The 11,130-nt window shown below is 31.1% G+C and overlaps 2 protein-coding genes and 1 long non-coding RNA gene across 4 annotated transcripts in view; 1 reads left to right on the plus strand and 2 right to left on the minus strand.

Moving 5' to 3' along the window:
- Window positions 1-3,975: 3,975 nt before the first annotated feature.
- LOC105130806 (uncharacterized) overlaps window positions 3,976-11,130 on the minus strand; it is an 18,004-nt gene continuing 10,849 nt past the window's right edge. Inside the window, exon 3 of the long non-coding RNA XR_843320.1 lies at window positions 3,976-3,987. This is a non-coding gene — a long non-coding RNA (uncharacterized LOC105130806). The remainder of the gene's footprint in view (window positions 3,988-11,130) is intronic.
- Window positions 5,143-7,249, plus strand: LOC105130805 (elongation factor 1-alpha-like). Its single transcript, XM_011033484.1, has 3 exons — window positions 5,143-5,228; window positions 5,882-6,207; window positions 6,258-7,249. Exons 2-3 carry the CDS (start codon window positions 5,902-5,904, stop codon window positions 6,972-6,974), a joined length of 1,023 nt encoding a protein of 340 aa, XP_011031786.1. The 5' UTR covers window positions 5,143-5,228; window positions 5,882-5,901; the 3' UTR covers window positions 6,975-7,249.
- Window positions 9,395-11,130, minus strand: part of LOC105130804 (uncharacterized) — a 10,428-nt gene continuing 8,692 nt past the window's right edge. For both annotated transcript variants that reach the window (XM_011033483.1, XM_011033482.1), the window contains one exon: window positions 9,395-10,228. In XM_011033483.1, coding sequence (XP_011031785.1) covers window positions 9,612-10,228 — 617 coding nt within the window. In that variant the 3' untranslated portion in view covers window positions 9,395-9,611. The remainder of the gene's footprint in view (window positions 10,229-11,130) is intronic.

Here is an 11,130-nt window from a genome sequence, read left to right on the forward strand (position 1 = left end):
CATCCACTCATGAAGGTACTGCAAGTATCTGATCATGTACCAAAATTCTAGGTATTAAAATTCGGCAACATCCAGTTATCCTCCGATTGGATATCATTAGTTTAATTTGTACTTATAATTTAAGTTTAATCTTCAATATATCTCTACAGTCAATTGCCATCAAACTGTCATTATATATATATATATATAAAATCATTTTTGAATCTATCATTTTGATAAATATTTTTATACAATCTGAGAACAATATGCTCACGAGGGGGGGTGGCTGGGGCCCCAAACACTGCCCTAATTCCATTGTTTTCCAAGCACGAACGCGCAATGACAAGATCCCAGACACTTGCCCGCGAGCATTTGCAGGCTCTGCTGCTAATAATGTGAGTCAAGCACCCAGCAGAGAGCCCCTGAGTGAGGGGCAGTTTACCGCAGTGTAAATGCTGCTTGGGTGAAGGAGTTGTGGTTATAGAAGAAGCTATTGTATGGATTGAACTGGGAATCTTCGTCGACTGGATATAAGGTTAGACTATAAGCTATTTTGTTATTCTCGGTTATTTTTTCAAGTATTTGTTTTGTTTAAAAATATATTAAAATGATTAATCTTTTTTTTTAAGATTTTATGGAATATATGGAGGTGAGTCGCTGATTTTATTGTTAAAAAATATCTTTATATTCTTTGAGATGTTAATGAAATTATAATTTTCAGATAAAGAAAGTGCTTAGTGTTGCATGATGTGAATATATACAGGCGTTCGATGCAATTTTATCTTTTAAATACATAACATTAGTTATTTTATAATAATAAATATATGGTTAAAACACTGTACACTTAATTGTTTTTTAGCAGACTTTATTCATCATCTCCGAACATGTAAAAGATATTGAATTATTTATGCATATAGTTGTATTGATTATTAATCAGCGCTCAGTAATAAGATTATTATTACAGGCGTTTTAACATGATTTTGCGAGTCCAGCATTGTAATAATGCAAGGTAATTTTTTTAAAAATATTTTTTATTTAAAAATATATTAAAATAATTATTATTTAGATTTTTTTTATATTTGATACCAATAAGTTAAAATCATCAATAATGAATATAAAAATATTAATCTAATGTTTTTTCAAATAAAATATATTTTAAAATATATTATAAAATAAAAGGGGTTAGTAAACCATAACTATTAGTTGCGTTGAATTTTTTTCTTTGATTTTTTTTTAAATAAATTCACAAGATATTGTGTGAAATGCAAAAAGAAACTCCATGATTATATGAAAAAGACAGATTGGCTTGCAGGTAAAATTTTACGTTGTGTTTGGAAAGTATTTTTAAAATATTTTAATATATTAATTTTAAAAATAATTTTTAAAAATTTTTAATATATTTTTTTAATTAAAAAATATTTTAAAAAATAATTATAACCACACTTCCAAACATGTTTTGAGAATAATTGCTCGATGAAAAAAAAAAATCTTCCACTTCCACTTAAACCAACCCTATTTTATATGAGTCCATGATGGCCGGTAGAATATTCCATATAGAATCCAAGTTGTCATAAATACTATCTTATTAAAAACAAAAAAAAAAAACATTAGTATTCTTTCAAATCGAAGTGGAATAGATGTACACTCACTTGATGCATGTGTTATCTTTTCGAAATACCAAGAAGTGTTCGTCCTGTATTGAAGTTTAGTTCATCTTGTTATATATATTGGATAGTTATAGATTTCATCTGTGTAGTGCACCAAACTTTGAGGGGAGAAATAGAGCAAAATTAAATAGCTTTTAAATTTACAAATGTAACATCAAGTTGGATTTTGTTGCTGTTGTCTGTATGAAAAAAATAAATTATTGCATATAAGTTGATTGATGATTTATTTGATGTAAGTTTGATGATTTGATGTAGTTTTTTTAAAATAAAAATATATTAAAATTTTATTTTTTACATTAATATGTTTTTTAAAAAATCAATTTAATATTTTTTTTAAATAGAAAAACAGTTTAAATAGTATCTTAAAAAATAAATTAAATTACAAAAGCTACCTTGAATATTTCTTTATGATTCTCGGACATGGGATGTTAGGAATCCGGTATTTATTCCCTTAAGCGTCGGGCAGCATCGGATTCTAGAAGTGGTTGAGTTTCATGCTTCAGAACAGCAAAACACTTTTATCTTGAATGCAACTTTTTAACTCTAATTTGAGGATGAAAATACAGAGATAATAAGAATATATTTAGTTAAAAAGATAAAGATAAAAATAAATATATTTTTAAAATAATTTTAAAGTAAATTTATATTTTTTTAAAGATATGAGATACAAGAATAACATATCTCAAGATAAAATATTTTTTATTTTTTATTCTTAAAATTTTATTTGAAAAATTTTTTGACTCTAGATTTGTTCAATTAGAATATATAAAAATAAAAATAATTATCATTATAGTTTTAAAATCTAACTTGCGAGTTAGATTAAAATAAAATCTGAGTCATTAAAAGAGATTCGAGTTACAAGCTGAGTTGACCCGGATCAACATAAAAATAAAAATAAAAATAATTATTATTATAGTTTTAAAACTCAATTTAAAGGCCTCCTCCGAACAATATCCAAAATGGAGTTAATTGTTAATCCAGGTCAATGTAAAAATAAAAATAACTATTATCACAATTTTTAAACTCAAATTAGAGGTCGACTTGGAGTAAGGTCTGGATCACATGTTGAGAGGGTAAACCTGAGTTGAACGGAATCAATATAAAATGAAATTAGTTATTATTGTAGCTTAAAAACTTGATCTAGGGGACAAACTGAGGCAAAACTTAGGTCAGGATCAGGAGGGTCAACCCGTGTTGACTTGAGTTAATATAAGAATACAAATTGTTATTATTATAGTTAAAAAAACTTGATTTAGGAGTCAATCGGGTTGTTAGGAGGGTTAACATGAGTCGATATATATATAAAAGTAGTTATTATTGTATTTTTAAAACCCAATACGGAGTTGACCTGAGACTAGGTTTTGGATCACAGGTGGGAGAGTCAACTTGGCTGATTTAATTTTTTTTTTTTAAAAATCAAAACAACCTTCAATACGGAGTTGACCTGAGACTAGGTTTGGGTCACGGGTGGGAGAGTCAACTTGGCTGATTCAATTTTTTTTCAAAAAAAAATCAAAACAACCCTGTTTTAACAAAAAAAAATCCAAAAAAAAAGTCAATGGGGGTTTTGATCCATATTTTATTATAAATTAACTTAAATTTCAAAAAAAAATCGAATCAGCCAAGTCTTAACAAAAAAAAATCCAAAAAAGTCAACGGGTTTTGATCCATGTTTTATTCTAAATTAACTTAAATTTTAAAAAAAAATCGAATCAGCCAACTTTTAACAAAAACAAATCCAAAAAAGTCAACGGGTTTTGATCCATGTTTTATTCTAAATTAACTTAAATTTTTGATCAGGTCAGATTGAATCAATTATTTATTTATTTTTTTAAACTCGAACCAGATTAGGTTTCGGATCAACCTCTAAAGTTAATGTAAAATAAATTTTTTATGTATTATTCACTATAATCAAATATGATAAAAAATAATTATTTTATCTTACATATCATTATAAACACAATTTTATTTTTATTTTATCTTCATTTTCTCAATCTTTTTTTGTTATAGAACAGTAACTAAATGACAGCTTCGTTCCTGCACGAGACCAGGATAATATTTACTTATAATGCTCCTAAGCCTGAGAGCAGGGACTTGACATGCAACTAAACAGTTTTCAAAACCACAAGTGCAGCATTAGAGTTGAATCCTGTACCTTTACTGTCTAGGACAATTACTCATTGTTGTGTATAGATTTATTAACTATTTATTTCATCCTATCCTATCTTATTATAACCTCATATATAGAATATAAGACATTGTAATTGATTTATTTGTTTCTCCTAAAAAAAACCCTGATTAAATCATCAAAACTTAACCTTTTCCGATATATATGTTTTTGCTCAAGCAACTTTATTCGATGCCACTAAATATAGACAAATTCGCCATTTATGTGTTTTTATTTCTCTCTCTTTGAAGTGGCCCGTTTTATATAAGAGAAGGAAATTATAACTAAGCTTTGCTTTACTTTGTATTCAGATACTTTTTTGAGCTGTGATTCTACTTAAATTTCAATAAAATCTATTTTTTTTTAATTTTTTTTTATATTTTTAGATCATTTTAATGTTACGATTTTTTTTTATATTTTTAGATCATTTTAGTGTTACAATATCAAAAATATTTTTTAAAAATTTAAAAAATTATTTTAATATATTTTTAAATAATAAATATTTTAAAAAGATATAAAAACACATTTCTCTCTGAAGTAATCCATTTTATATAAGAAAAGAAAATTATAATTAAGATTTGTTTTACTTCCTCATGTATTCACACACCTTTTAAAATTGTGATTCTACTAAAATTTTAATAAAATTTAATTTTTTGTTTAAAATTATTCTTTTATATTTTAATATCATTTTGATATTTTAATGTCAAAAATATTTTTAAAAAACTAAAAAAAATTGTTTTAATATATTTTTTTAATATAAAACACTTTAAAAAAAATATAAAAACACATTTGTCTTTGAAGTGACCCATTTTATATAAGAAAAGGAAATTATAATTAAGATTTGTTTTACTTCTTTATGTATTTAGACATCTTTTAAAATTGTGATTTCATTCAAATTTTAATAAAATTTAATTTTTTGTTTAAAATTGTTTTTTATCTATATCGTTTTGATGTTCTAATATTAAAAATATTTTATTAAAATTTAAAAAAATATTTTAATATATTTTTAAATAAAAAACACTTTAAAAAAACATAAAAACATATTTCTCTACGAGCATCCTACTTTTTTTTAGTTTATTCTCTTTATTATTACTATTAAAATAAAATCAGCAAACCAAAAGAACACGGCATCTTCAATACAATATTATCAATTATTATTTTGTTTTATTTCCAATTCCAAAGATGGGAAGGCTAGTTAAAAGCGTTCTCGATATTTTGCCAAATTACCAATGCATGCGAGGACATGACGGTGTTTATATTTCACAACGAGGTCATTGTAGGAAACAGAAATATCACCAGGGTGATTTAAATATGTATGCAAACCCTGCCAGCCTCCCTCTCTCTCGCTCACTGCCTGTTCTTGTATTAGCCTGCTTCTCCTCTCTCGCGGCTAGGGTTTTAGCGCCTCTCTTCAGGTTCGATTCTTGATGTTCTCCTGTTCTCTCACATGTCCTTATTGATTAGCTCCTCTTATCATAATAAACAAGAAAATGTTGTTTCTTTTTTCTCTGTTAAGCATCTGTGTTTTGAATCAGTTTTATCAGCCTTCAATTTTAGAACGTGCCTTTCTTGTTTTCTTTGGATTATTTACGGTTTTCTCAGTGAATGTTACTGGCATACATCGTCGTTGATTTTTATTTAGATCTAGTTTTTTCTGTGTTGGTTTTGATATATCTAAAAGGATTCCTGTATTGATTCTGTGATTCTCTTCAATTAGTTTAAGCACTGTCACTAAAATAAACTTATAATTTGCTGCTTAACTGATTAATAATCTTAAATTGCTATACAAATGTGCATCTTCAAAATGATATTCTGCTGCTAAATAGAAAGTTTTTTTATTTTATTTTGGGTTTCAGTATTTTAAATATTAAGATATATTTGAAGTTGGCTTAAACATTGTTTTTTCGATTGATTTGTGGTCCGAGTACTTGCATCATACCCCTAGAGAATTTGTTATTATTCTGTATTTTACAATTAGACCCAGTTGCATATTTGAGCTTACTTTCTCTATGTGGTTTCGGTGTCCCATTGTTTTGTTCTTAACTCTTGTAACCTTTATGTATGACAGCTCAACTCTATTACTTAAGTATGGGCAAAGAGAAGTCGCACATCAACATCGTGGTCATTGGCCATGTCGACTCTGGCAAGTCAACCACCACTGGACACTTGATCTACAAGCTTGGAGGTATTGACAAGCGTGTCATCGAGAGGTTCGAGAAGGAAGCTGCTGAGATGAACAAGAGGTCATTCAAGTATGCCTGGGTGCTCGACAAGCTTAAGGCTGAGCGCGAGCGCGGAATTACCATTGATATTGCATTGTGGAAGTTTGAGACCACCAAGTACTACTGCACTGTCATTGATGCCCCTGGACATCGCGACTTTATCAAGAACATGATTACTGGGACTTCCCAGGCTGACTGTGCCGTGCTTATCATTGATTCCACCACTGGTGGTTTCGAAGCTGGTATCTCGAAGGATGGCCAGACCCCAAGAGGCCCTCAGACAAGCCCCTCCGTCTCCCCCTCCAGGACGTGTACAAGATCGGTGGTATCGGAACGGTCCCTGTGGGCCGTGTGGAAACTGGTGTCATCAAGCCTGGTACGGTTGTCACTTTCGGGCCAACTGGACTAACTACTGAAGTTAAGTCTGTTGAGATGCACCACGAAGCACTCCAGGAGGCTCTTCCTGGTGACAATGTTGGATTCAACGTTAAGAATGTTGCGGTGAAGGATCTGAAGCGTGGTTTTGTTGCCTCAAACTCGAAGGATGATCCTGCCAAGGAGGCTGCAAACTTCACCTCCCAGGTGATCATCATGAACCATCCCGGGCAGATTGGAAATGGTTATGCCCCTGTTCTTGACTGCCACACCAGTCACATTGCTGTCAAATTTGCTGAGATCCTCACCAAGATCGACAGGCGATCCGGAAAGGAGTTGGAGAAGGAACCTAAATTTCTGAAGAACGGTGATGCTGGTATGATTAAGATGATTCCCACGAAGCCCATGGTGGTGGAGACTTTCTCAGAGTACCCCCCACTTGGTCGTTTTGCTGTGAGGGACATGCGCCAGACTGTTGCTGTGGGAGTGATCAAGAGCGTGGAGAAGAAGGATGCTTCTAGTGCTAAGGTGACCAAATCTGCTGCCAAGAAGGGTGGCAAGTGAACTGTGCTGGATGATGCAACTAGATGCTATAATATAAATCAAGAGTGGGTTCTTTTCACTAGTCTATTCATTGGTTGTCCAGGTGTTCGGTACGAGAACTATAGTCTTAAGTCATCATCGTCATTGCGTGGCTGTCGTTCACAGAACTGGGTTCTTGATCGGCGGTGGCGTGTGGTTTTGATCTAGAGTCTATTTTTGTGTCTTTGTTATGTCTCTCGGGTTGAGAATTTTATCCTCTTTTTTTTTTTTTTTTTTTTACAACTGGTCAGAACTTTCAAATCTTGTCACAACTCTTTTTTATTGTACTTGCTAATTTTGCTTGTCAACTTAGATTTCTGTTCGCTTAATTATCTCTCTATACTGACGGCGCGTTTAGAATCATTCCCCTTATAAATTCATATCCATGGGTAAAATTTTTACAAATCTCAAGCAATTACATTCAATAAAAACCTTTGTTTTAATATTTAATATTAAATACAAAAACTTATTATATTATCCTTAAGGCCTTCGACACACTTTGCCTTCTCTCTTGTTCTCTGGAATCTGATCTACTAAATTTGCGTTTATTTATTTTCGAGTTTTCAATTATTCGGTTTCAAATGTGTAAATGGATTAAATGGAATCAAGCTAGTGATTAGTTGTTGTCATTTTATTGCAATTGCTGCGGTGACAAAGCCACAATTGTCCCTTTAATCCATTTTTATTTTTAAATATTTTTTATATTAAAATTTTAAGATAATAGTTTAACAAGTTTTTTTTCTTTATTGTTTATACCTCTCTTTCTTCTACAATTTTTTTTAAAATTCTAAATTATTAATTAGTTAAGTAACCTTTTATACTTTATACTTAATATTTTAAGTAAATTTCCTTTATTTTTTATATTTATTTTATTATTTAATTTTGATTTTATTCCTTAATAATATAATAATTTATGGATTTGTTAAATTAATATATGTGTATAATATTATATGCACATTAATATGAATTTAATTGTATTTTGATAAATTAATTATATGTATTTTGTTATGAATTTCATATGAAAAATAATGGTAATTAATGTATTAGTAATTAAAAATGAAGTATTGAACAACTAAAAAAATTAGAGATACAATAAAAAAATAAAAAAATATATTTTTATATTTATATTTAACCACTTATATAAAATAATAAATTAACAAAGAATTGATGTCAATAATTTTACTAGTCCCTAAAAAATTTAAAAATAGATGAATAAAAATTTTATTGTATATATTGAGAAAGAATATCTTTAATAAAATTAATAATAAAGTTATTATTAAGTAATTTTAAAATATAAAAACTTGAAAAATAATAATTATAATATAAGTTTTTTATTTTAAAAATAATTTTAAAATAATTTTATTTGACATGAGTTAATACATGTATTTTAAATTAATTTCTCTATATATAATATATATTTATATAATATATAATATCAAATATTTATAATTTGTTTTCTCGTTTAAAATTTTCGGGCTCCACACTGGCTGCGGTGACCACTTGCCTGCAATGTTATTAAGCTTCGAAAATGCCATCTAATTGCGTTTTTGCAGCGTATTTATCACCTTCTTTGTTGTTAAAATAGGCAAATCCTATCGATTCGCCTTGGGGAAGATACTTGGATTGGGTGTAGGAGAGTCATCTGGCTGCACTGGATTCTAGCGAGATTTCTGCCGCTCCCTCCCTCAAATCTTATTTATAGACTGTCAAGTTGACAGCGGAGGCAATTGGGACTGGTAACTGGTCAGTGATGGTCTTCGTGAAAGCACCCATATGAAAATCTCTGCGATCTGTCGTCCTGATTCAAACTTGGGCTTGGATAAACTGTTGTGATGACGGAAAATTGTGTCAAGACTGTATGAAGCTATCTTAAATGACAACAGGAATGAGATGGATGGCCATTTGGGAATGTGTTTGGTAGTGGAGAGTGCCTGAAGGTGTTGATACATTTTTGTGGCACGCAGCTCAGATAGAAATCCTTGCTAATGAGTAAGAGCCTTTAAAGTGTGGGCCTCTTGGGCTTGCTTTTCATGCTGGTGCTTGCTCATCAGTAACAGAAAGAGATGAATTTTGGGGTGCTAAGCTGGGATTGAAAGATGGCTTGGCAGGCGGCCTCAAGAGACCAAAGTAACAATTCACTTACTAACACTGGTCGATGAAAAACGCTGGAAGTTAAGCTCAACCAGAGAAGAACCCTGTTGAGGAGAGCATGGCAAATTACAGTTCTAACATGTGTTTGAAGCCAATGCATGTGCTGAATGGCTGGAAAACAAAATGCAGAACCTCCTACTGGTATGCAGTAGGGACATCTATAGGCTGCACTCCACGTAATTGCATGGGTAGTCGGTTTGTTTTGGGACTTCTGGCCGCTTGCATTGCCCAAAAAAATAAAAAGGTAAAACTTTCAAGCATAATAGACGTATTCGTAACATTAAAATATAAACATCAAATATCGGTTATTTATCTTGTCTGAGAAAACTTGTCTCGCAAAGTAGGACTACGACAAAAAATGCCCATTGGCTCAAAACTAGGCCAGAGCTTATCGCAGACCATCAAGTAAAATCAGGTCCTACTGTTCTCAAGGAAACCTTGCAGGCCAGTCATCACCATATTTTCCTATCACAGATTTTTGAAAGCGGACTCATGAGCATATTTTTTTGGGATCAGTCTATTCAAGAATGCCTTGTTATGACAGTGCTCAGCATCAACAAAGTAGAAATTTCCGTTGGCCTTAAATGTCACGAAAGGCCTGTTGGTCTCTGGAGGCTGGATATCAGCGAATTTGATAGTCTTTGGAATGGAGATTCCCAACCAGGACATCATCTCCACTTGAAAACTGTCTGAGCCAGGCTGCCATCTAAGCTTGTGGATGTAAGGGCTAACAAACCAGTGTAGAGCAGCAGTGGTCGAAGCACTAAAGAATATGACAGAAGAAGCAACTGCCCCCTTCAGGATGACATTTGAATCTTGAGATGTCATAAAAGTTATGACAGGACCCAAGGATACGGACAGGCAGCAGGTTGAAAGAGAGAGCAATTTTACTTTCTTGACAGTGGATGAGATCGGACCATAATATACTACCCCGGTCTCTTTTTCATCCTGCCCCGCTTCCTTGCCTCCACGGGGTCCAATGCTGATCTTATTGTCTTCTTCTGTTGTTTTAGCTTGAGATGCCCATATTTTCTGAGCAGCAGCAAGACGAGTGCCATGGTTGAAGTTGGGTTTGGCACACAGACAGGGGCGGAGCCTTTTACAAGGAGGGCTGTAGCCCAGGTTAAATAAAAATTAATGATTCATTTTTTTTTTAATTTTTACATAGTAAATCTTATTCCACTTTCCCTATCTGTTACAACAAATTTATATTCCACTTTACGCATCTTTTATAACAAACCTAGTATTCCACTTTTCTTTCTAATGCAAAATAATTAATAGCTATTAGCCGCCACTTTATTTTAGCCACCCAATTTTTCTTTCAATACTAATTAATTAGTTATATTTTATAGTAAATCTATTTAAATATAAATAATTAATTGATTCATATGTCTTCTAAATAACTTGGAATTTTAGCTAGTTTTCTTCTCAACAATATACAATTTTAGCTTGAATTTTGAAGAATAATCTATACAGAGAGCCACAAGAGTATAAAATCATCAGGTAAGAATTTACAAGCCATGACTTTTCATTTTGAATTCAATGTTTCATATTCATTATAGTAGATTATTAGTGGAGTAAATAGTAGACTGTACCCTAGAAATGAATGCATGCTAACACACTAATAGTCTAGTACTAATAATTTACTGGTTGTTTCAAAGTTAAGTTTTTCTAATCTCCCAGTAGTTTGCATTACTCGTTTATCCTTGTATATTTTGTATTTTATGAATATTCTATTATAGCATTAGTATCTTTTCATCTTGCACCTGACTTCCCTAATCCTTTTTACTTGAATAGGTTATAAATTATAATGGAAAATCAAGGAAACAAGAGAGGAAAAACTATGTTTTCGTTCTTTAAACCAAACGAACAAACATCAACCAGTAAAGGACATTCTCCTTCCAATGTTGATGTGTTAAATCATAGTGGACAACCCCCTTTCAAATCTCAAAGAGTTGAAATTGATGTTAATACTCTTGAACGAGAT

This window comes from Populus euphratica, unplaced genomic scaffold (genome assembly GCF_000495115.2).
Source record: "Populus euphratica unplaced genomic scaffold, PopEup_1.0 scaffold29.1, whole genome shotgun sequence".
Lineage (NCBI taxonomy): Eukaryota > Viridiplantae > Streptophyta > Magnoliopsida > Malpighiales > Salicaceae > Populus > Populus euphratica.

What these genes read in the sequence shown, in the direction of transcription:
- LOC105130805 (XM_011033484.1), top strand. Translation starts at nt 5,902, where the DNA reads ATGGGCAAAGAGAAGTCGCACATCAACATCGTGGTCATTGGCCATGTC. An exon ending in GCGACTTTATCAAGAACATG is followed by an intron (nt 6,208 to 6,257) that starts ATTACTGGGACT and finishes CATTGATTCCAC; the next exon opens with CACTGGTGGTTTCGAAGCTG.